The 25869-nt window shown below is 40.0% G+C and overlaps 1 protein-coding gene across 1 annotated transcript in view; it reads left to right on the top strand.

The window, feature by feature from the left end:
* The window catches only part of BCAS1 (brain enriched myelin associated protein 1), a 51866-nt gene extending 26403 nt beyond the window's left edge, over window positions 1–25463 (top strand). The window contains exons 9-12 of the mRNA XM_054173354.1: window positions 7449–7616; window positions 14695–14760; window positions 18621–18887; window positions 24359–25463. Coding sequence (XP_054029329.1) covers window positions 7449–7616; window positions 14695–14760; window positions 18621–18887; window positions 24359–24433 — 576 coding nt within the window. The 3' untranslated portion in view covers window positions 24434–25463. The remainder of the gene's footprint in view (window positions 1–7448; window positions 7617–14694; window positions 14761–18620; window positions 18888–24358) is intronic.
* The last annotated feature ends 406 nt before the right edge of the window (window positions 25464–25869 follow it).

The following is a 25869-nucleotide window of genomic DNA, read 5'->3' as shown; positions in this document are numbered from 1 at the left end:
GGATCTGATTGGCTTTCTAGGCTACAAGTGCACATTGAGAGCTCCTGTTGAGCTTCTCCTCCACCAGCACCCCCAAGTCTCTCTCCTCGGGGAGATATTTGCTGCTTGGGACTGAATTTTCTGTGCAACTGATTTAATCAGGTACTTAAATGAAACAAAAGTTGTAGAAGAGGGAGAAGGAGGGGTTTTATATAGTTACTGCTGCAGAAGCCTCCTTTGAGTAGCGTAGCTTGCATGAAAAAGAAATGGGAAGCAGGAGGTAAGCTGAACATCAGGGCAAAGTAAGGGTGGGGGGAGAGCAAGCTTTCTGGCAGACAATTGTATGCAGTTTCAGTGTAAAACTGAGAGTAACTAGTCTGAAATTTAGTCCTTTCATAATGAAGTAACAAGATCTTCTGTGTTTGAAAAAGAAAAAGCATGTTAAAAGGGAACATTTTCTTGTAGAAAAGTAATGATAAACCCTGCTGTGGAGGTGAAATTTGTCGTGATGGTTGGTTTATAAAAAACACCCTCAATTCTGATTCTGTCAGTTTTCAAATCTGGTTTTGAAACCTTATCTTGGAAGATTAACCCAAATGAAGGTAGTTATAAATATTTTACTGCTCTGCATAGTATGAGTTCTGTCCACAGTGAACATCAGCTCCCCATAGCTGGCCTTACAGCTAAGCTATTCTAGGTTTAGCTACCTATTCTGTGTTTATTTAACCTGAATAACAATCTTCATGAGCAGTCCTGGTATCTCAGAGGTAAAAACCTTCAACCAAAACTGTCTTTTACTTCTGGTTGTTCACAATGCTTAAGCATCATCTGCTCAGGCCAGTGAACAGCTAGTGTTGTAGAGCACTCTCTACAACTCCATGAGTGTTTTCATTGCTTCAAAAAATATTAAGAGCTAGTTGAATCATTTATGCAAATGCACCAAAGTCTAATAGTATGTGAAATCTGAACTTTGTTAAATGAGCCCATTGCTGCTTAGCTAGAAATTCTTGAGTGTGGAATCGTGCTGAGACCAAATTTTTTGGTACATTTCCTGGAGTACATTTCTGCAGTGGATTCTGGACTGGATTTGGTCCTAAGAATTTATTTTTTTTAATTAAAAAAATAATCTGCCTGCTTGAGTGTTGAAACCTTACCTAAAAGAGGCTGATGCTGCTCTACTGAATTTTCTTGACAGAGACGGATATTATATTTCCTTTGATGAAAGACCTGGTGACCCAGTCAGCTTGAAGCTAAAAAGAAAAATAAGGAGAGATGTTAAAAACAATTAAATATTTTTTTTTAAGTCCTTAGAGTACAGGTTAGCCTCAAACTCATCTTGGTTTGGAGTTTCTGGGTTTTTTCTGCAGTGATTCTATCTCTCCAGCACATTTAGTGTACTCCCCTTTGGCTCGGATAGAGAACCAACACTGGCAACTATTCTAAATAGCTGTACAATTCAGACTGGTCTGTAGTTTTTCTTTTGAACTAAAAAATAGCAATGACAACCCTCAATATATCCACAGTTCAGATCCAGCTTCTCTCTTTCCAGGCAATCTCTTAAATATCTATCTTCTGATGAGCTTTCACTTCAAAGTAAAGCTAATGAAGTGCCTGTCAACACATTGCAGCTATGCTCTGACTGCAGATGAATAAATATGTAAAAGGAAGAAAAATCCTTATTCAGCTCCTCAGATGGAAACCACTTTGACTGTATTTGTCCTGTTTCCTGAACAGTCTGCACAAGAATTTTCATAACTGTTACTCAACTGTTTGTCATCCTAGTTTGTTTTGGGTTGTTTTTATTGTTTTGGTTTGTTGGGGTTTTTTTCCCCTCAAACACTAAGGAATATGAATAGAAAATTGCAGTTAGTGATTTCACATATCTGTGTTGGAAACCTGGTTTCAAGACCTTGTAGATATCTGATCAGAGCAGGAAGACATGATCAGAGCAGAAAGACATGACACTTCATTTATATCTGATTAAAGCATGCCAGTGAATGATGGAAGAAAGTGACTGAGGGAATATTATTTAGGCTGCTCAGTGAATTATCTTTAAAAGTGCAGATTTTTAATTATCTTTCTTTTAAGCTGTTGCAATTCTGTTGCCATACAAACACAGAAAATCATGCCCTTTTTGCTTTATGCACTGGTAATACAAACCACAAACTGGTTAACTATTAAGTGAAGCAGCATAACACTTTTTACAGCTTGAGTCTGCAACCATACTCAGCCACAGGAAAGCAAAGATAAATATTTGGGTGGAGTGTGTAAGACAAATGTTCAAACTATCCAGGACTTACCAAGTTCCCAAAGTAGCTTACCTGTTCCTATATTGAAATACACCACCTGTCAGGCAGGGGAGAAAGGGATTTTGGATGGGTTTTGCTGGGTAAACAGATGAAGGAACTTGAAAGAGATTTCCCCCTGGTTGAGAGTGAGGAGGACAATAAACAATGGGCTTTTGGGGGCCATGTCACAACGTGACCACTGGCATAGCTGCCAACATTACAACACGAAGGCTCTTTGACTTCCTCAACCCAGTGAGTAAAACCAATAGGATTTGATAGTCAGAACCATGCTTGTGGGCTCTTCACAACCCAGTGTGCTTTAACCATAAGCTGACAGTCATTAATATGAACTGGTCAATGGTCTGAGCTTCCATAGCCAAGATCTGCTGAGTGGCACCTTCAGGCAGCAGCTACAGGTCACAGGGGACTTCAGAGTGGAGGTCTGAGAGCACATCGGTAGTTAAAGCTGAGCTATCTTAACTGCAGCAATGTCCTCATCTTTGTGTTGGCAAAGGAGGGCAGGAAGGTGGGTTAAAGTCTCTCTAACCCTTCTGCTTCCTGCCTGTGAGTCTACCAGTGGCAGGAACAGATCTCAAGCATAAGCACTCTTTTAAGTGGAAATTTCTTGAGCAAGAGGTCATCTCGCATATACATTGTTAAGGTAAAAGAAAAACTGCTTATAAAAAAGGTATGACCCAAAAAACCAGAACCTTTTTTGTGTCTAATGAAATGCAGTGAAGAGTGCCAGTTCAGACTCCAGCACAAAAGGAAAGCAGGGTATAATGTTTACCTCAATTTTGAGGTAACACGGAGCAAGCAAAAGGAAGATACCTATCAGAAGTTATCCAGGTTGAAACCTAACTCACACTTTCATGAGTCAAGAGTTTTTGTGGAGCTTAGATAAGAAAATGGTGTAGTGATACTTCCCCAAACCAACAGGAGAGTTTGTAGGAACTAGAAGATGACTCAAAGCAGACACAAACTTTGCAGCACAACTGTTTTAAGTAAGCTTATTACTGAGGGGGGTGGAAATCAGGGATGCTGTCATCTAAAAGCTGAGAGAATGCTTCCCAAACACAGTGAAACAAAAAGCCTCAGAAAATACTCTTAGAAGACACAACTAGCAAAGGCAAATTAAAAGATTACTCTCAAAAGTAAAACAAAGGTAACTCTGTATTAGGAAGAGCAAAGGATGGCACTCAACTTTCTTCCAACAAATGTACCTTGAAATGTTTTCTAAGCTTGGCAGAGTGCCTTTAAAATAATAAAAAAAAAAAAAAAAAAATAACCCAGCAGCACTTCTGTCTCCCTGGTGCATGACAACAATAGCTGCTGACTTAGGCTGAATTTATTACCATCTGTGTCTAAGGAAACTGGAGGCAGAATTTGAACCCCTGGATCCAGCAATCTCAGTTGATTATAGGTATAAGGAGGTAACTTTTTATGAGAATGTTTATGCACCAAAGACTCATGAAACTGATAGAGCTGGGCTGCAAATTATTATATACAAACTGCAGTTTCTTCCCAAAACTAGTCACAAAACTTGATGTAACTTTTGCTTTTCTCTCAGGAAAAGTAAAGAAACTGAGCCCCTTGCTCTAGAGAACAGTTTAGGTTGGTGTAACACCATTAAAATTTTATTGGCCTCTTCTTTGTCAGGCTCTTCCTATTACACTTTCAGTTCCTGCCAGAAACACCTTGGTGATTCTCCTGAACACAAAAATGGAATTTTTTTCCCTAGTTTCTTAGGAGAAATGGGGGAAGAAATGAAAACTCTGTTCTTAAAAGTATATCAGAAACCTTCTTTGTTGGAAGGAGTTTTCCCATCTAGCAAGAGACTATGCATAAGCATTCTCTGAAGTATGCAATATACCATGTCATGTGTCACCAGTCTCCAGGAATCTGCCACCTTGGGCAGTCTTAGAAGAGGATTTTGTGATGTTTCTAGAGTTTCCTTATGTCCCAACATGTCTGAATACCTTTGTCTGGTTGCACAGAAGTTGTGGAACCTCCAGTCTCGGAAATATTAAATGCTCAACTTGACAAGTTCCTCAGCAACATTATGCAGGAAGTTGGATTAGGCCTCCAGAGATATTTTTGAGACCATAAAATCATAAAAGGAAATCAACAGCATTAGTCAATTCAATCCTACAGAGGAAGATGGTTATACAAGAGAGATCCCTGCTAATAGTTAGAAGAAATTCATCATAAATTTTTTTAATAGCAACCCTAAGATCTCAAACAAGATAAGATAACCTGTAACCTCTGCAACAACTTTGATATGCCTAACAGTGCCAAATCAGAGTAACTTACATTGTGTACCTAAATGAAATTAATTTTTTTTTTTAACATGAAAGAAGTTATTTTAAACCAGGATTTAAACTTTCCTGAGGCCTTCTGCAGAATCCATCAAGAAATGTACAAGAAGTCACTGATTACTTTAGACGAATCAATCTTTCTGAATAGCTGACTATCACTTAGCTCTCTTCTCTTTTTTTAAACAGACAGTGCTTTTCAGAGTTTGGCATTTTGCCCCAGGATGTATTTGTTATCAGTAGTGACACTAACACCATTGCATAGACATAGCTTGAGAGACAAAACTAATTTAGGTTGCAGCTGTAACCGCGTAGCAGTAATATGATCCCAAACTGCAATCTTTGAATGATGAGCTCCCAGAAGCTAGGTTGCTGCTTTATTGAGCCACTGTTTCAACTCATGCAATGAATCATTTCCTTCAAGCAAATAGATGGTGAATTGATTACAGGTATGTGTGAATAGGCAGCGATATAGATTAAAAATATTATAGATTGATTATCTCCAAAATGTTCATAAATATAAATTAAATCTGCAATTCCATGGAGAAGCAGCCTGTGCTGCAGTCATCTCAGGCAGCAGGGGACAAGGAATATTTATTTCCTCATCATTATTCTCCCTCTACCCCACCCCCAAAATATTCATTTCTTCCACAAAAGAGGAGCAAAGAACAAAGCAAAATCTCTCATGCTGCTAAGTCCATGGTGAGTCCCCGTCTTGCATGTGGGGTCCCCTTCAACTGAAAGAATATGATGGAACTAAAAGGCATAATGCTGAGAGAAAACTGCATAAATATATTGAATGGCTTCTGTATGGAGAACTACATAAATTAGGATTGTTTGGGGGTTTTGGGCTCCCAAAGGAGTTGACAGAAAGGATGATGACAGCAGCACACAGAACGACGACTGTAACACAAAAGGTGAACAGGAAAAATCCGTCACTGCTCAAAATAAAAGCAGTGGAGTATCAAATAAAATTATTTAATGACAAATACAAATAAAACACTTTTTTTTTTTTTTTTTTAAATCATACTTTAGCTGTAAAAGCCATTGCCATAGAGTGCTACTGGAAGTCAGGAACTTATATCAACTCAGAAAATGCTGACCTAAATTTCTGTAGGGGGGAAAAAAAAAATAAAAATCCATCAGGGGCTATTAAACCAAAGATACTCCATGAGAATCACCATTTTGAAGCCAAAATGAAAAGTGTATGAGGGCAGTAGTACCGCAAGTTGCCACTGGAGGAGGCATCCCCTTTTTGCCGCTCTCAGTCAGGAGCTGGGGTTGGAGTGAATCTATGGTATTCTCTCTTAAGTCCTCCTTGTGCTCATGTGGCCAAAATGAATTTGGTCAAAATACCTATGAGTATGAATTATGTGTGAAGACTTGTAAGTACATGTAAAAATTGTGAAATGTCCCTCTGGGAATTTATATGCAGCAGTTCTTTCCTACTGTAACCATAGCGCACATTGCAGCTGGAGCTGTGCTATATTTTTAAGCAGCAGTATGTGTTGAAATGCCAATACCTGTGGTAACTGCTTCTGTTTGATTCAGTACTGAAGGCTGGGGGTGTAACATCCTGGTTTTCCAATGCTCTTCACCTCTCTGCTATAGGCTGCAAAGTGACAAAAGGCTTGCCCCATGTCAAATTACCTGGTTGTTAGCATATGAGCCACTTTTTGTGGCAGAAGGAAAATACTTTATGCGGTTCAGTGGGATGGGAATTAATCAGCAGTTTTAGAGAACAGGAGAGTGTTATCTGCCAGGACACTTATAAAAGGCAGAATAGTCAGCTAAGGAAATGCATGTTCAGCGGTGTCTCCACCTCCTACAGCAGAACTGTGCCTCCTGCTCATATATTCTGCTCTGCACGGGTCTGGCTCACTTAAACACAGCTAGCATTCCCAGGACAGCCTTGAGAAGGCTGTGGAATGAGACATGCAGGAGATTAATCAATAAATCTTATGGAGATCCATATTTCAGAGGAATTTACAAACCACATGCCTGTGATTTAAGTACTGTTATAGTAGAAGGAACTTTCTAGTAATTCACAAAAGCTCAGTGGGACCCAAAATCCTTCTACAAAGGCAACATTGCTGAATACCCATCAGCTTGTCTTGAACTCAGATGAAGGTCAACACTATCAAAGAGGGTGACTGTGACCCATGGGATTAAGTGAAGTAATAGATGAGCTACTTAACTACCTTGTACCTCAAGATGTCATTTATATCTTTGCAACTGGGAAAAGGAGCTAGTGCTGTGAATGTGACCAGTCTAAGAATGCTGTGGCTGGAGCATTGCATTTTTATATTTCACTCTCTAACAAGGGTGGTAAACAGAGTTTTGACAATTAGTAAAGTCCATGGTGTGTTTTAATTACTTAATCCTATTCTTTATTTTGTATGCATACTCCTGGGTATGATCATTCTTGCTTTTACTGAGTTTTAGCTGCATGTCATCTGCTCATGCCACATACCACTGTAAATCTTTTTGCTCCAGTTTTCTTTGTAAATCTTAATCAAAGATCAATTGTTGCATTTGGGAACTGGTACTGTGGTACAAGAAAGGCTATTTCTTCACTTTAAACAAATGTTTAAAATTCCACCAGCTCATGTACTACTTTGAGTTGGGATGAATCAAATTCCTGAAGAAACCTGGCTGGATACAGTGATGCTGAGAAAGCTTCCACACCAGAGTTGTTTTCCAAACTGTGCTGCTGAAGTACCTGATTGTAACCTCTTAGAAACAAATAATCAACCAAACACTCCCCACCCCACCCCCAAAAAAACCCCCCAACAGTAACAAAAAAAACCTTATTGATTCAATCTGTCTCTTCCACTTTGTTAATATCTTCCCAAAATAACCCCAGAATGCATCAGATGAAGCAGAGATCGTGAGCAATGAAAAAGCAGAGGTGCCTTTAGAAGCTGTGACTCCTGAAAAAGATGAGAGTAAAAGCCCAGAAGCCACAGAAGTGAAACCTAGAAGAGAAGAAAGTAAAACTCCTAAAGCAAACCTGAGGAAGTTCTTTAAACTGGTAAGCAGACACTGCATTTCCAGAGTTCAGTGATGTGTTCCCTTTAATTAAGGCTTAATGGGGGGGAGGAGGGGGAGGGGAATGTCTTTTAAAATCCTTCGAAAATTAATGTCTGTGAGAATCCAGGGGTGAAGCTATACCAATTTCCAGAGATATGTGACCTCGCACACCCACCCCGCAGCCCACTGCCCCCGCAGCCTCCGCTGGTCCCTGCCCCGGGTCCCCCCGCGCATCTCGCGTTCTGCATCTCCCTCTCGTGGCTCTCCCGGGAACGGCCCCGGGGCTGCTACAGCTCCCTGGGCTCCGACCTGGCCGTTTTTCCGTCATCGGGGTGACCCGTGGCGTTTGAAGAGGGAAATGCCACGGTAGCATTTGTAAGTGCCACCGAGGAAGCCTTCAGTTTCACAAACAGGTTCCTCGGGGTAATGCGAGACGTGCCTACAGGTGTGTTAACTCTTAGCCGCGACAGCACTGCTGTCCCAGCTCTGCGCCTTTCTAAGTCCTGGGCTTGCTTCAGTGAGGTGTATTTTCAGTAGGGAAGCATTCGTATTTTTTTTTGACAGTTTATGTAGGCTGCCTAAACTGGCAGGTAAAAGGATACGATTGCTAATGACTCGTGAGATAGAAACATTAAAGACAAAAGTAGAATCTAATCCTTATTCCCAGAACACCGGAGAGAGGAAGGAAACCACCAAGGTGATAAGGTGGCTTGTTGTCATCCTGTGGTTGTAGGCATGAAGCTGTCCTGATGGCTTTGTCTGGCAACAGCCAGACTCTGTTCCTCAAAAGAGTTCAGTAAAGTGGCCAAGAAAGAAAATAACCCAAGTCTAGAACTAATACTTCTCTGTTTAAAATTGTAGCGGGCCTTGAGGCTTTCTGTGGTAATTGATCTGTTTTGGCACGGTTCACAAATGTCTATGGAAGATTTCTGGGTTTTTTAATCAATGCTTTTTTATTTCCAGGCAGCTACATGGTGTGGGTGTCAGAGTAGCTTATGCATTAAGATTTTAAAAAGGTAATTTCTTACTGCACAATGCAATAAATAGCCCAGGCTGGCTGCTCACTGGTACATGCTGGTGTGAGCAGTCACATTGCCAGAGGTTAAAATCTGTGAGTGAGCTCATGGAAGGTGCATGCAACAGCCCAAATCCTGGTGGGTTTTTTGGTTTTGTTGGGTTTTTTTTGTTTGCTTGTTTGTTGTTTGTGGTTGTTTTTTTTATTTTATTTCCAAAATATTGGGGTTTGCTTTATAGAATCATAGAATCAACAAGGCTGGAAAAGACCTCAAAGATCATCAAGTCCAACCTGTCACCCAAGACCTCATGCCTACTAGACCGTGGCACCAAGTGCCATGTCCAATCCCCCTCTTGAACACCTCCAGGGACGGTGACTCCACCACCTCCTTGGGTAGCACATTCCAATGGCTAACAGCTCTCTCTGTGAAGAACTTTCTCCTCCCCTTGAGCCTAAACTTCCCCTGGTGCAGCTTGACACTGTGTCCTCATTCTGGTGCTGGCTGTCTGGGAGAAGAGACCAACCCCCTCCTGGCTACGAACACCCTTCAGGTAGTTGTAGACAGCAATAAGGTCTCCCTTGAGCCTCCTCTTCTCCAGGCTAAACAATCCCAGCTCCCTCAGCCTCTCCTTGTAGGGCTTGTGCTCGAGGCCTCTCCCCAGCCTCGTTGCCCTTCTCTGGACATGTTCAAGAGTCTCAATGTCCTTCTTAAATTGAGGGACCCAGAGCTGGACACAGTACTCAAGGTGTGGCCTAACCAGTGCTGAGAACAGGAGCACAATGTCTTCCCTGCTCCTGCTGGCCACACTATTCTTGATGCAGGCCAGGATGCCACTGGCCTTCTTGGCCACCTGGGCACACTGTTGGCTCATGTTCAGCTGGCTGTCAATCAGTACCCCCAGGTCCCTTTCTCTTTGGCAGCTCTCCAGCCACTCCGACCCCAGCCTGTAGCACTGCATGGGGTTGTTGTGGGGTTTTTTTGTTGTTGTTATCTTCAGCTCAACACACAATGGGTGCATTTGCTTTTTGTTCTTCAGAGTTATTTTACTACATAGTTGCTCCAGTGTATTTGAGGATCCAAACTAAAATTCTTAGTATCAGCCAAGAATTGTGCACCCCCGTAAGATTTATAAAACTAGTCACTTTGGGAAAATCACAAACTTATTTCTAAATCCAGGGAGACTTGTGGTCATCCTGCATAGAGGATTGTCACCATGGTGCATGCTGGGCATGAAGAAGCTGACTCAGGGCCAGTGTGTATCAGAGACTAACATCTGTTGCAACCATGACTTCAGATCATCTCAGCCTACCAAAAAAAATAACACTGATTAAAAAAACCCAAAGCTATTCCACACCCACCTTAGTCACCATGGAAGTAAACAGAGCTGTGTTAAAAGCAGTAAATGTAACACTGCTCTAATCAAAGCAGGAGTTGAATCCAGATTTTGGCCTAGAAAGACAGAACTAGTGTGTAGGCAAACTTCAGCCTACCCAGGAAACAGCTGTATTGGCTGTGTAACTGGTTTTACAGGTTTTTGAAGCCTCTAGTATTCATCTGCACTACTTTTGGCCATCAATTTCCAAGCAGATTGTGGATTATTTTAGTAAATGTATTGTCCTTGAAGTATGTCCCAGGCTGTTTCCTCTGGAAAGCTTCTGGATTACTGGATCAATGCCATGCTGTTACGCACAGTCAGAGCTATGCAGCTGCCCTACAGCTTCGTGCTGACTGGTCACTCAGTGTTTCTGATTCCTAAGGCAGACAGAAGGATTCTGAGCCACTACTAAACAAGTAGCTTCAGTAAAGCTTTGAAACTAGTGGTAAGAGCTGAAAATGCACAAAATATTTGAGACTCCAACACAGGCTTGATTTTTTTCTCACAAGGAAAAGACGGATAAGCTCCAGTGCTGTGAGGCTGAAAACTGAGTACTTCAGAGTTGTCTAATAGGGCTCTTCTGCTCAGAATAGCTATACTGGCAGCCTGTCTACTGGAAGGTATAATTTCCAGTCATAAAAGGTCACTTTTTACTGTAGTTTTGTCTTGAGGTCTGGCTACTCTACAGTAACAGCCATAAAGTGGAGGAATTCTGGAGCCAGGTTTGCAATTGCCAGCTCTGCAATTGCCAGCTCATGTCCTGGAAGCAGCATAATTCTGGCACCATGGAGCTCAGCACAGAGCAATTTGCACATTTTGGGGGGCTACCATTCACAGACTCCCAGTTCTCATGCTAATGTCATTGGTCTTCTGTTCCTGCTAACCCTAGTTTATTTAAAACTAACTCAGACATACGAGAGTTTACACCGCAGCTCCGGTCACAGCATGAATGTACATTTGAGTTGCACAGTAAAGAGCCTGTTATCATCCTATCCCCTTGCACCTCCTACCTGTGTGAGGAGCTAAGTCCTTATCCCCAGTGGCTCACTTAAGAGGTGCTAAAATTATGTTGTCTTGTGGTTACATCTCTTCAATCTCTTTCACCTGCAAATCTGGACCAGCCTCAGCCAATACCTAGATGTACCTTGTGGTGTTCCACCTTCCACAGGGGACACAGGGAAAGGAGATTCCTGGAGGTGTGGGAAAATGCCTTGAAGTGGCATCAGAGCCTGTACAAAGTATGCCATCCACGTGAGGCAGGTCACTCAGCCAGCAGGTCCTCTTGGAGCACTTCTTTCTTGTTGCAGGTGGAGCAGGCCTTGAATTCTTATAAGATAGGATCTCGCTAAGCACAGGTACTTGTGGCCTCTGAACAAACCATGACTGCCAGTGAGAAGGAATGTGGCAGGACTTCTTTGATAAAATCCAGGCTTCTGTTTACTGATACACTTTATTGTTTAGCTTCCATTCTGGAAATAAATGTATTATTGCTTGGGCTGCAAAAAGACATTGGCTTATAATTTTACATTAATAAGATTGTTTACTGGGTTTCTCTTCCTCCTGCAGATGATCCCATAGTATTCTGATAACATCCACAGCTATGTTACATGGGTCAACCAACCAGGTGTCTAAGAAAAGGTGGCTTATCATCCTGGGATTCAAGTCTGAGACTCAAAACCTAAGTTTAATTCTACTTCAGTCTTTTGTAAGTCTCAGACAGGCAAGTCAGTTATTCTTCATGTGCCTCAGTCTTGATGTGCTCTGCTCAGAGAGCACAAGCACAGACTGATTTCAGGAAAACATTTCGATCCATAGCACCATAGTTGCCACTACTGACACAAGTACAGGCATCCTGAAAGCCAGGGGTAGCGTACTATGGAAAAGACACTGTATATCTCACAGGCTGCCCGCTGATTTGCTCATTACAGATGTCTCTTCTTATTTGTGATGAATTGTTTGCAATTACAAAGGTCACAAAACCCATTGCTGTGGTTAAAATGGGAGAGGGTTAACTAATGCTAAAAAAAGCTATAGGGAAATTATAGAAAGACATAAAGGATTAGTTTAAAACCCTGTGATTCAATAAGAGATGAAGAAATACCACTGCTCTTTTATCTAAGCCACACCTAAGTGAATGTGAAATCTTGTGCTTCCAGATGAAAGTTTCTCATGCCTCGTTAATCAAAATCAAACATCTATTTTATCATTTATCAGAGCCAATGCACATGTCTTGACAGCAGTGGCTGCATCCGAGCTAGTTATCCCAGGTTCCTTTTAAAGGCACCAGGTAGAGGTGAGCAGGTCTGAGAGCTCCTTAGTATTGAGGACATGTCAGATGATGTGAGACCTGAAAGTTTCTCCTTTTCTCTATGGAATATAAAGAGATGCAAAGCTAGGTAAGATAAATCTCTTCAAAATCAGATATTTTGTAGAGACAAGAAAGGTGCAAAAAGGGCACCTTTTTTTTTTGTTTTAATCATAATGCCAACTTTTAACTGAGGCTGTAGCCCTTGTCCTCAGCCAGAAAGTTGACTGGCAGCATGGCTGGTCTGAGATGGAATTGATTATGGTCTCTGCAAATAAAATGTCCTATTTCTGGATTAATGAATATACTCCCAAGGAGAATATATCCTTCTGGAATAACAAAAAGGATTTTTTCCAAATTGCCAGCAGTGTCTGTGCTAGTCTTCTTCCTCATGTAAATAAATTTTGACATAACAAATACCATTTGGAATCGAGAATAACTGTTTCATGTCTCCCGACTTAATTTTCCTTCATTATCCATGAAAATGTAGCAAGCCTAATTCTTGTCCCTGTCCTCCTCTATTTAATGATATGCTGATCCACCCTTATTGCTGCAGAAGGCAGAAAACCCTTTCAAGAAGCTTTCAGCAGCAGCAATCCTAAATGACCAAAGGCAAGGACAAGAGGTCAGCAGTGCTCTAGAGAGAAATCCTTGTGATCATTACGTACACGTTTTACTGAAGGCAAGAGGGAACTTTGTGTAGACAAAGACCTCAAGGTCTTTACTTTGTGATTTGTCTTCTGGTTAAAAAAAAAAAAAAAGAAGAAGAAGAAGAAGAAGAAAATTTAAAAAGAGGGAAAAAAAATAAGAAAAAAAAATAGAAGAAGTAAAAAAGGTGTATTGCTAAAGGTTGGCTGAAGCACAGCTTGTTCTTCTTTCCCCACTTCCCCCAGGGAAAAAAGGTAACAAAGTGGTTGCTGTTACAACAAATTCTTTTTCTTTTCTTCTTCTTCTTCTTCTTCTTCTTTATTTTTTTTTTCCCTTAATGAAGACATTTAAAGGTTTGCTGAAATAGAAGTGCAAACCAGATCTTATCACAATACATCTTCATACACTCTGGACTGAGCTTCCATCCTGTAATGTTGAGACAGACCGCACTGTGCTTCCTCCCTTCCATTTCTGCAACCTCTTGCACAGATAAAGAGTCACGAGCATAAACATGAAAGAGACCGTGCAGCAGCATGTTCCAGAAAGAGAATTTTTCCCACCGTTTGTGACAAATAATGATTTGTCATGGAGTGCCTTAGTCTTCTGTTGTGCTACTGCTACTTATTGATTTTCTGTGGTTTCATAGGAAAATCAGTGTGAGGTAGGTCCTCGCAGTAACACCATACCTATAATCAAGATGATGCTTCTGTGCTTCGAGTAACAAATCTACAAGCTGCAGAAAACCACAAATCCGCCTGATCTATCTTTAGAACAAAAGTCACATCCTTTCATTGTTTTCATTGAACTTATGCAATGAAAAATGACATTTAAATTCTGGGCACTTTGAAATTCTGGAGTTTATTTTATGCTTTTCTGCTAAGCTCCTGCGGATTATATGGCGCTCAGGAGAATGCCACATTGAACCCTCTGACATGCTTTTTAATTAAACATGTGCATACTATTCCTCTTGTTTCTTATCTAGTAATAATTTTAACTAACCTTTGTCACAAATCTTGTGACTGCCTCTCCTCGAGCTTTTTATGTCAAAGAGGTTTTCCTCATTTTTAAGCCTAGGTGGAGGATTGTACCTTAAAAACACGTCTCAGAGTCAAGCTTTGCTTAGAATGATTTGCCGGTGACTCAGCCTTGGGCTGGGAAGACTGGGCACCAAGGACCATTTCTTAGATGTGTAGAAAGAGAAGGCACAAACAGGAAAGCAAAAATTGTGGAAAAATGGATGCTGATGGTAAAATATCAAAATATATCCTTGAAGCTGAATGGGTTTTAATTAATCACAGGATATGCACTTGGTAGGATCATTAAATAGAAATGAAGTCCCACTAGAGTTTGTAAGACTGATTTTGCCTCTGCAAAGCAAGGAAGAGCTCTTTCCTAGAAAACTACAGTGGTAGGGCTGATAGCACTGTCTTGTTTACTGGCTGAAAAGATCTCTGGTCTGCTGACACCTCATTCATATTTCTCAGGTCATAATGGGAAAATTGACTTGCCAGAGACAATCACTTCACAGAGAAAAGAACTAGGGAAAAAATCTACCTAGAAGATGTGGGTGTTTCAGAAGTGTTGGCAGAGTTTCTGAAGCGTCTGGTTTTGGTTTAGTGTTGCGAAGAGCAACCTTAAAGCAAACTTTGCAGGTCTTGATTTTTGTGTTTTCGTATTGAATTAATGCCTCAAACAGGAACTCAGTTAGAAGTCCTATAATCCTTTGTTATTTTAGTCAGTCAAGGGTGATGGATGGACAGCCAGTTCAGAAGAGGTAAATGGCCCAAGCCCCAGTCACCAAGTAAGTCCTTGGATTTTCTCTTCTTCTGGTGATGGGTTCTTGCCACCTATTCCCATACTTTAGATTTTGACATGTAAAAATCACTGAAATAAAAGTGCTACATGCTCACTGTGCTTCATATGTGTACATATTTCTTCTCTATTTTACCTATTAATACTATTAAACAAGATTTCAAAGGGCTGCTATCAGTTTTTGTTTGGTTTTGTTTGTTTGTTTGCTTTTGATGCTTTTGTCCAGATGTGTTCATTCTTTTAAAATAATTGGTGGGGGTTTGTTCAGTTTTTATTCCTCTCTCTCTTGCTATTACTTTGCTTTCTGCATGTACCTTGGCTTAGGCAGTGAAACTAAATATATGCAGCTAGAATAATTTTTACTTTGTTGATATACTTGTCTACTGAGGAAGGATCATTTAGGTGGAAACTCTAAAGAGAAATGAAAGTAAGAATGAAAACCATTCACTGTAATTTAACAAAAGCCAGGAAATCATTTTTTGTGTGTATTCTGCTTTTCTTCATTCTGTGTTCATAAAATCTAACCCAAAACTTCAGATGCAACCTTGACATTGTATTCAAGGCTTTTAAATGCCTCAGAATCATCACATTTTCATTAGAAAGGCAAATATTATTTCTTCTGAGAGTCATACCCTCCTCCACTGCAAGACAAGATATCACAAGTACTTACATTCAGTAGTAAGGCACAACACACAGGTTCTGTGTATGGACATAGAGTTTCCTTTGACCTGAGAGCAAAACTGAAGCTGTACTGAAAATTCACCTTCCGGAATTTCCTTTTTTATTTTCCCTTTTAATTAATGGTAAAAGTATTTTCTCCCTCTTCCTGTTTGCCTGCTGTCATGTGATACTAAGATTATTAATTCTGTCTCTAAAAGCATCCTGAATATAGAAGGTCCAGTGACATTTATTGCTTATTTCATGCAACAGCTTTGTGAAATGGTCTGAGTAAGTGACTAAAAATTACGGTCACGGATCCACTTTTTATTATTTTAATTAGCAGCCAGTTTCCTTCTTTTTTTTTTTTTTTTAAGCTCAACTTATTAGTCATAGTTCATAGAAGACTGCATCTGCTGATAACTTTTTTCTTTACTAGGATTTCTGTGAAATGATCTCCTTAAATTATGCTATTGCAGCTCTGGAGTGCTGCGATTCTTCTTCATGTTTCGTCACTGCCATTCTGTATGCAACAGAACAGCATTACAATACTGACCCAGAACCTGCAGAAATTTAAGGATCTGTCTTTTTACACTTGAATAGCAGCCTTGCAATGAGGTCTCCTGTAACACTATGGGAAAAAGTACTATCCTGTTAATCTTTTTTTTTTTTTTTTTCAGTGGCACTGTTAGTGCTGAGGTAAAAGCAATCTGTCAGGTGCAGATCACCCTTTAGAATAAGAAATATTAACATGTTTCATTATTCATAGGCTTCACTTTGTGTTTCCTGAGCTGCTCCCATCAATATAAAATATGCCAATTTCCTGCCTTTCAAGGTTAATATGAAACACCTCAAAGAGATTATCTGATTGGATTTTTTTTTCCTTATTTTGCCTGGAAAATGTATTATGAATGCCTTTTTTAACTGTTTTGTTTGACTAACTTCAAAGGCTGAAACCTGCTCACAGAAACAGTCCTGTTGCATCCCATTCAGAGTTGGCTGCAATACCGTAACTACGAGGCACCTACACAAACAAACATGTGTGCTGAAGAAGACTCTGATTTTACACCCACAGAGTCAACCCACAGATTTCATAGAATGTTAATAGGGGCTAGAAGTTTTCTGGCACCTCTGATCTCAGACATGTATCCAGTTTCACAGCAGTATTCTGGATGCTGTGGTTATTTTTGAATTGAATGTTCACATTTGCAATTGTACCAAAGAGAAATATTTCAAAAGCAAATGAAGGCAAATAAGAGTAAGAAGGATCTTGTCAAACTAACTGACAGGTTCAGCAACCAAGAGCTTCCCATCTGATAGTTAAAATGAGTCAGAGAGAGAGAGAATTAAACTTGGGGTTGTGAAGTTCTGTTTTGTCCTTGTGCTGGCAGGGAATCATAGAATACCAGGTTGGAAAGGACTTCAAGGATTACCTTGGCAAAAGCATGGTCTAGACAAGGTGGCCTTGCACCCTGCCTAGCTGAATCCTAAAACTGTCCAATGCTGGGGAAACCAACACCTCCCTGGGCAGAGCTTGGGCACTTATAAGTGTGTCCAAGAAGGTCTCTCTCCTGAAGCAAGGTGAAGAAGATGCAGGCAGTGTGCAGTGTTCATGCAGCCCCAGATGACAGTTCTCCTCTACTCTGGTATTACTGAATTTGCTTTAATAAACTATTGACACCCAGATGGGGCCTGTGTGTATGGGGCTACTGATCACCTGCATCCCTAGGTGTCATATGCTGTCTTCATGTATGTCCTACAGAACTAGAGCAAAGGCTCGCTTCATGACTGCTTGGTTGGTTTTGTTTTTTAAGTCTAAAAGCAGACAAATCCAGTTGTAAATAAATTTATAACCACATCTATCTGTCCTTTGGAGAAGGAAACAGTCAAATACAAGCAAATACTTTGTCAAGGACTTAAGCTAACTGGTCAAGACTGAATGGATTACATGGTTGCAGGTTCTACATTTTATATGTTGAGACTTCTTGAAGATTAGATGGGGAAGAAAGGTGAATCAAGCTTAAAGTGTCAGTGGTAGTATTGCCACCCTCTCTCACTTGTTTCCCCAAAATTAGAGTGGCTTGAGGGTTTGGGGTTTTTTTAACAGACATGAGAGGTGTATTTGAATTGTGTTTCTCTAGAATTTTTGCTTTCAGGTTTTTCTCTGAAAACATAATGTGTAAAAATGTTTTTGTTTTTAATGAAAGCAAAGCTTGTCATTTAAGTGTATAACCCTAAGCTTTAGAAGAACACCAAATATTTCAAAACTAATGGCAAAATCCCTGAAGTTGGAAAATAACACAGTAATCAGCTCTGTGCTGTGCCCTGCAGGAAGATGTAAGATTTCCAGCTTTTCACAGTAGATGTGTGTGCTAGTTTAATTATTGTTTTAATAAATAAGACAATATGATTTTTTTTTTCATGGGAAAAAAAGAAAAGCACATTTGCAAACAGATCTCCTAGCAAAACCATAGCTAGTCATTTGTTACTCTGCAAACAGTGACAGTTTCATTGTCTTATCCTTTGTTTACCGTATCTGTTTTTTCTCTTGTGAACTTCAAACGTAGCTCATATTTGTCTGAGTTTCAGAGTCTTTTCCCTTGCTGTAACAGGTGCTCTGTCATTGTGTCTTTGGAATATTTCTTGTCTCTTCTTTTGCATTTGTACATGAAATTTTCTGTGATGCTGTGGCCTTCCATAGCCAAACCCTGAACTGTTAATTTTTTGGTGGAGTGTTGCAGTTCTCCAGCAGAGTTTGTTATACCCTTTCCTTTATGGTGTCTTTTTTCTATCCTAAATCTTTCCCTTATATTTTTTTGGGTGCTTTCACACCCTGGGATGCAAAAGCCTGGCAGCCTCAGGTGGCAGTGGATGTTTGTGGCTGTGCATCTTTTCCACGCATATTCTCTGCCTCCTGAAACAGCTTCAGCATAGATGTATGTGTAAATAGAGCAAGTCTGTGTGGGGATGATTTGAGCTTGCAGTCTTTGTAAGTAATTCTGTCAGCTCCCTGAGAGTCCTTCCCTAAGCCAAGGCTGCAGGAGTTTGTCCCAGGCTCTGTAAATGCAAACCTGTTGGACAGCAGGATTTCTCCCTGCCAGGTGGCCTTTCATTTTTTAATATATTTATAGATTGCCTTCCAAAATGTTTACATTTCACACTAAAAATAACCATTGTTTGAAACTGCTTTAGACGTTAAACTCCACAGAGAGGCCAGTTGCCCCAGCTGAAAGTGAACCTGTGGGCCAAAAGAGCAAAGAGAGTTCAAAAGACAAGAAGTCTACAGTGGAGCTGAGCAAGCAGAAAGGCAGCAAACAGGAAACCAGGGAGCAGCCAGACTCCAGGGAGCAGCAAGCGGCCGAGACCGACTCCATCCAGAACGGAGGAGATGCTTCAAAGGAACCCTCCTTCAAGAAAACAGAGAAGAGGCAGTCACTTGGAGGGTTTTTTAAGGGCCTTGTACGTTAAGTTGATCTTATCTTTTTAGTCATTTTTTTCAGCTGATTTAAACACCCAGCCTGCAAGCTGTTACTGGTGTGAGATATGTGCTCATATGCTGTGCAACTTCACAAGCAGCTTGCAGGACTAAGGCCAAACAGCAAGTTTTTGGGCTAAGGCAAGAAAACTCTGGACCTCAGGGTATTGATTCATAGGCAGGTATGGTTTACTATGAGAGCTATAATTGTTCCCACACTTCTGTTTTAGAGGTTTATGCCTTGGCTACTAGGATGACTTAGCTGTTCCTTTAGCAAGTACTGAACCACCTACAAATTACAGTGTGTTTATTAAGGAAAAGTGGAGGTGGTGCCAGTTTACCAGAGATGCCTGTGTGACGGTGGTTCAGCTCAGCTGGGATGTCTCTGAAAGATGAGAAATCCCTGCAAGCAAAACCTCAAGGTAGACCACTGGGTGGGTGGGGAACCATAATAGTGGTCACAAGATAAGCACCTTGTGTTAGCAATCAGTTATAGAATATTTAAAGCACATAGGAAAATGTGCATGGTATTCTTTTGCTTCTGGCTTTATTTTGTCATGTCTTACCCTAAATTTGCTGTGCCCACTCCACTGAAACTTGAAATGTAGAAGCAAAATAACTCAGTGTGCTAGGAATCAGGGTTTCTAAAAAGTTTGGTGTTACTGATGCAGCTAGTGGCTCCTCAGAGCATTGCATACATGAAAAATTTATTTTTTCCCTTGTGCATATTCAGGGGCCAATGCAGAAAAAAAAAAGCACAGGTTAAACCTGGGACTGCCTCTCAAAGCCCCTGCTAGAAGGCCAATTTCCATCACTTCTTATAAATCCATTGGAAGGATAGAGTTTGCTCCTCTTTCCTCACACTGTCACAGTAGCAATGAATACACAGAGCTATGGGGTCATTTTTGGCATCTTTTTGGAAACCTCATGTGTAAACTGAGCTTCATCACGAAATCTCAAGTGATGTAAAGAACTTAAAGAGATTTGACGGTTACCTGCAATGATTCCTGGTGAATCTGCCCCCCCGAGAGAGACAGAGATTTTCCTCCTTCCCTCCCTACCCTGCTTCTAAGGAAAGAAAAAGTCAGTCCTGAAAGAAGAAAAGTCAAGCAGTATATATTGAAATGTTAATGCAGATTTGAAAATTAGCCCTGTTAGGACAGCAGGTTGCAAAGTTAGGCTGGCATGCAGAGCATTATGACTCATTCAGAGGCAGATGTTTTTCCACATCGTGAGAAGTGTTTAATTTGCACACATTTCACAGAATTACTATGTATCCTACAGAGGGCAATTTGCATTACCAAAATAATCACATATTAGAAGGGGAATTAAGAACAAAAGAAAAATAACTTTCTGCAATATCAATTCAGTTGCAATATCAGCAACAGTTCAGCCACTTCTGCTTTCTCTTTCTCCCCGTTGTTCCAGGGTAAAATCCTGATCCACTACAAAATCAGCTGGGTTTTCCTATAGTTTCAATTGAACAAGGAAGTCTTGGGGTTCACCTAGCATAACTACCACCTTGCACTGGCATCCATTCCTCTTAGCTCCCAGTAAAGTCAAGAGAAGAGATCTTTTTGCTTAATGCAATATGAAAAGGTCAGGGTATTGTTTTATATATATCTGTGCATTGTTGGCTGACTGAAGTTATCAAATGCACGTTTGTGTGCACTTCTCTTTCCTCAATGCCTTTGCCTCCAATTTCTGTATGAAATTTCCACTGTGCACTGGTGCATGCAGGTAACATCTGATCCATGCTCACCACTGTGGTGTGGAGGTGTCGTATCCTGCTGTGGCTATTGGCAACCTCTCCCCAGCACTGAAATCAGGAGTTCTCTTACTTAAACCACTCAAACATATCTCTTATGTCAGCTGGAGGGGAGGAAGATAGCCACATTTTTCTAGCACAGATTATCAAGAAATGGGGTAAATGTTAACTACCTCTATTATTGCTGGAGATAATTGAGATTTGTTTCTCTGGCCTGGAGATATTTGTTGAAATTAAACACTGAGAGACCTCCTTTGTCAAAACTCTCACTGTAGATACTGTGTGAAAAAGTGTTTGTCTCTTGACAAGTGCACTTTATTTTGTATAGAGTCATTCATCCAAGCTCTATCCAAAAAAAAAAAAAAAACAAAGAAAGAAAGAAAAATCTTTCATAGGGTTTAGCAATAGATACAAATATAGAATTATTCCAGAAAGGGAGATATGAGGAAGTGGAAGCTTGTGAGGAAAAATGCTTTCCAAGTGCAAGTTCATGAAAGACACAGAGAGAGGCAGGAAAAGTGTCTCAGCTGAAACAGCAAGGAAAAGCTTTTTGATCAAGAGTGGAGATTGTGTAGAAATAAAAAGACCATTTTGGGGAAAAAAAATGCAGAATAAATGTAGAAGAAGTAGAGATGTTCTGTGAGATATTCTTCTTGCTTGAGTAGTATGCCAGACAGTTTGGCTCTATAGTCCCTTATCTTCTGATGCAATTATAGAGGCTTGCAGTTTCTCTCTCCCATTAATGAAAGGTGGCACTTACCAAAAAATACTTGTGTGTGTGTGGGGGGGGGGGTGGTGTTTTTTAAACAGTATAGCTGATTTGGTGAGTTTGTTATGCTTTTGAACTGGGAGAAAACAAAGAAAATGGCAACAATGAGGTCTAGTATGGAAAATATCTCACAGAAAAATGACTACCTCTTTTTAAATATCTCCAAGGTTACCCATACCTAAGAAACCTGCTTCTGCAAGGCTACTAACAAAAATCTACACATCTCCTAGGTGATCATACTAAGTCCCAGGAAGGTGTAATCATTAACCTAAAAGTATTAGATCACGCACAAACCAATGCCAAAATTTCAGTTTCAAGATAACAGCTCAAATATCTGGTACAAACTCAGCAGAAATATTAAGCCTGCTAGTAAAATGGAAACAGGGATATTTAACAGGGGGTCCAGCAGACTTTACTTGATCACATAACCTGTGCACACCAAGCTCCTCATAAATTCTAGTGAGCTATTTCAATAACAGCTATTTTAACACCACTCTCTCCTGAATACGATTCCTCTGGGAAAGGGCACAGAGTAAGAGGATGTCACAGAGCAGGAATGCAGCTGACACACTGCAGTTCAAGCATCTGCTCCCAGTTGGGCTAACAAATGCTAAAACTTTTGATACAAGTGGAGCCACTTACACAAGCAAACAGTGTTACGGCTCAGCTGTGTGGTTTTAGCACAGACGATAAGGTTCAGTGGTTGTTCCTATGGTAAAAGAGATTAATTTATAAGCTATATAAAATGCAAAGGTATTTAGTGAGTCTTAGAAAGATTAGATTAGGGGGGGAAAAAGAAAGAAAGAAAGAAAAAAAAGATTAATGACATTGTTGTCTGAGCTGGAATAACTCATACTTAAGTTATCAGAAGCAGGGAGTGCTTAGCATGTGGAAACTATTCTGACCTATTCTGATCAGAGTATCTGGTATACTGACACTAACTTCTCCTGGGCACAAGCTGGGGAAAAAAAAATCCTCTAATACCATAACATTTCTCTGTGAGTGCTTTAAAGTGCTCTGCCCAAAATAATACATTCCAGTTTAGCTATCACAAATATAGGGAACTTCACTGTGCTTGAAAAAGGGCTTACACCAAGTAACTGAGAGCAAGAGGTGAGCCGGTGCTACCTGTGCTTCTGAATCTGAGGGCAGAGCCGGAATTTGCCTGTTAAAAGGGCAGGAACAAAGTTCTTTATTTCACACTGGGATTGGAAATTCCAGTTTAACAAGAATTATCAGACAAGCTCCCTCAAAGCTTCCTGCTTTAATCAGCAGCCACCTTGAAAATGGGTGCAGCAGGGAGACTGTAGTATAAGCAAATAAGATACTTCTTCAAATGTGCTAAATGAGTCAAAATGGGGATTATCTCAAATGAGCTCCTGCTCTACTTCTCCCTCCCACCGTTTTTAGGAGAAATGGCAAGTAGTATCATCTTGTTTCCTAGATCAGTCTAGAACTGGCTCAATACCTGCATTCATCAGGCAGGAACAGCCACCGTTTACAGGCTCCATTACCCTAGTAATGTGGTAAATCTTTTATCTGGTGTGTAGGTTTTTAGGGTTACTAGATGAGTTTGGTATTGTTTGATGACTATTAGAACATATTACACTCTTTTTTTTCCTTTTATTTTCTTTTTTTTTTCCTTATATGTCTTCTATTTGCTGCTCCATGCAAGTGGCCAAAAGAACCCCAAACTCCATTATTCTGCTCAGGATCATCTTTCAAATTCAACGTGTGTAAGGAGAAGCAAACCTCTTGCTCCCAGCTGAGCTGTACAAAATTGCAGTTAAAGATTTTCAGTCCATTGCAAATTTTGGCTGCTCTTTTTTTATACTCAGGCTTTCAAAGGTGAAAAATTAAAAGAATATCAGTGAGGTGGAGTCTAATCAGTATTTTAAAAAGAAAAGAAAAAATAAACCACTGTTTTTGTTTCCTTGAAAGGGATGAGGAAGTTGAGATCTTTCATACTCCCAGTCTGACACAGAATAGTCCTATGGTGTCCTGAACTGATGAGTCAGGTTTTCAGTGTAAAATCTAGTGTGTGAAAGGACAATTTGCATGTGATTCTGGACAGTTCCTATTGTAGGGAAAGCACACAGCAGACACCTTTAGCTTTGTCATGCTGTTTTTTTCTGTTTAGCAAGTAATGGTTAAGGCATCTGTCTACAAACAGGATTGGCAGCCTATGCAATGTTAGGTGACCTTTGAAACAGTGGTTGTAGACCCATTTTGCTATCATGTTCTGAAGTTTCAATGACTTCAAGGCCAGTAAAATTAGGTCAAGGAATCTTAAACTAAAGCCAAGTTTTTTATCAATTACTAGTCAAAAGTTTAGTTGGTATAGCTAGATCTATGCATTTCCTTCATCTAAACCAGATTAGTGCCTTGAACTGATTCCAAAACCAGTATTATATTTGTAGTGCAAAAAAGCTTTATTACTCTGGCATTGTCAAATACCTGTCATGCATAAAAGTGTTTAATGTTCCTTTAACTTAGAGCAGACCAAGGCTGGCTATAATACACTATTAATCATGCCTGAAGGACTCCTAGCATGGTTTCAGTGAACCATTGAAGCCAGGGAAATTTTAGAGAAAGTTATGCCAAAAATACAATACTACAGGTACACAGCAACACGTCTCTGGTGTGTCAGTCTGGTTTCTAAAGACAATTGCTTTCCATGTGAACTGGGAAAATGATATTAAAATAACCAACACATTCAGGCAGTCACAGTCAGTAGCTTTCTGGGATTGTCAAGACTCTCATCTATTCATGATTAATAATTAAAGTATAAATTAAGAAAAGCAGAGAGGTGAAGTGAGTAGAAAATATCTTGTAGCAGAACTTCAGCACATAGTCTCAGACTTAACTCTTCTGAAGTATTTGAGAATTTTTATAAATTTCTGTATCTTATTCCACAGGGTTCCAAAAGGATGTCTGATGCAGAAGTGCAAACAGATCCAGTGTCTATCCTACCTGCCGGGAAATCCAAGTAATGAATACACTTGGCTGCTGAAGGATCAGCAGCTCTCTGTAAACTCCCTTGCAGTAGGGATGACTCATTATTTTCCTTTACATGGCTGTCATCAGATGCCTGAGGCTAAAGCAAACACTGGTGTATCATTTATGGCATATCATTTACAGGATTTGTTCATTAGATGTTAGAAAGCAACTCTAAAGATCATTGATCAATGTGTAGTATATTTAAAGAAAGGTCATGTGGACAATTTTAAGTCTATAGAGGGTAGAGTATGTAAGGTAAGAAAGTGGCAGTGAATTAAATAAACGGCAGAAAAAAATGCATGTGACAAAGGAATGCAGTTTGTGCAGCAAGGCATGAGCAACAAATCCTCAGCTTTAGAGAGCTTTAAAGCAGCCAGGAAAGAAAAATCTCCTTTGATAAATGTTATACTTAAGTGTAAAAACATCCAAGTTACCTTTTATGGTTTTCAATAGAGCTGAAATTAGCAAAAAGTCTGCAGTATAATAGAATCAGTGGTTATAAAGTTATGCTTCATATTGGTTATTAATGTAAATTAAAATGCTAAAATGCAAAGGCTTTACACAATTGAGACAACTTCTTTCTTGTCTTGGTAAAGTGGGATAACTAATTAGAAGCTATTTAAGGTTCTAATAGGAACACAAGGGGGCACTCTCGTCGTCCCATCCCCTCCCCCTCCCCCCAGTCCTAACCACAAGGCTGTACCTACAATCCTGTTATTAATGTTTCTTCAGGTGATAGGAAACTTGTTTCATCTGATATTTGTTTATATCTATACATGTAATTAATCCTAATGAAAAACAAAATCAAGGCTGTCCACGCACCTCCCTGCTTCACAAGACACCTTTAATATCTGTAGCTAACAAATTTTGCAGAAATTAAGATTTCTATTTATTCAACCCTAGGCTAACCTGGACAGGGAACCGTGGGCCTGACATTTTAATCCATACTAGCATCTAAGTGATACAGTACTGTATATTTTGACCTCCTTATGATTAAATAAACAAACACTTATCCTTTAAAAAAAAAAATCATGTAGTCCTTTAATTTTTAAGTTTGTTATTTACCGTTTTCTGATGAGTAATATGACATTAAGGCATAAACCAAGACATAAAAACCTTGCCTGTGGAGTGAATAGCTGCCATTCTTTCTTTATCTGAGTGAAGGTTTTACCTGCATATCAGATGAGAATTTTGTAAAATCTGCAGAATTACATTTCTAAGCAGTCATAGAAGACAAAGGGAAAAAAAAAAACCCTTGTTTCTCAATACAAGCCACTGAGGTAGGTGGTATTCTTGCAGTGGCCTCTGCAGACCTGTGGACTTGCCACGGACGACTAAGACTTGCCACTGCCTCTGCGTGTGTATAGCACAGATGAAAGTTCCTGTAGTTATAATAGTACTTTCTGTTCCCCTCCCTAGCACAATGGGC

The sequence above is a fragment of the Dryobates pubescens genome, chromosome 26 (assembly GCF_014839835.1).
Source record: "Dryobates pubescens isolate bDryPub1 chromosome 26, bDryPub1.pri, whole genome shotgun sequence".
NCBI classification, from domain to species: Eukaryota; Metazoa; Chordata; class Aves; order Piciformes; family Picidae; genus Dryobates; species Dryobates pubescens.
This window is presented reverse-complemented; position numbering and strand designations above follow the sequence as displayed.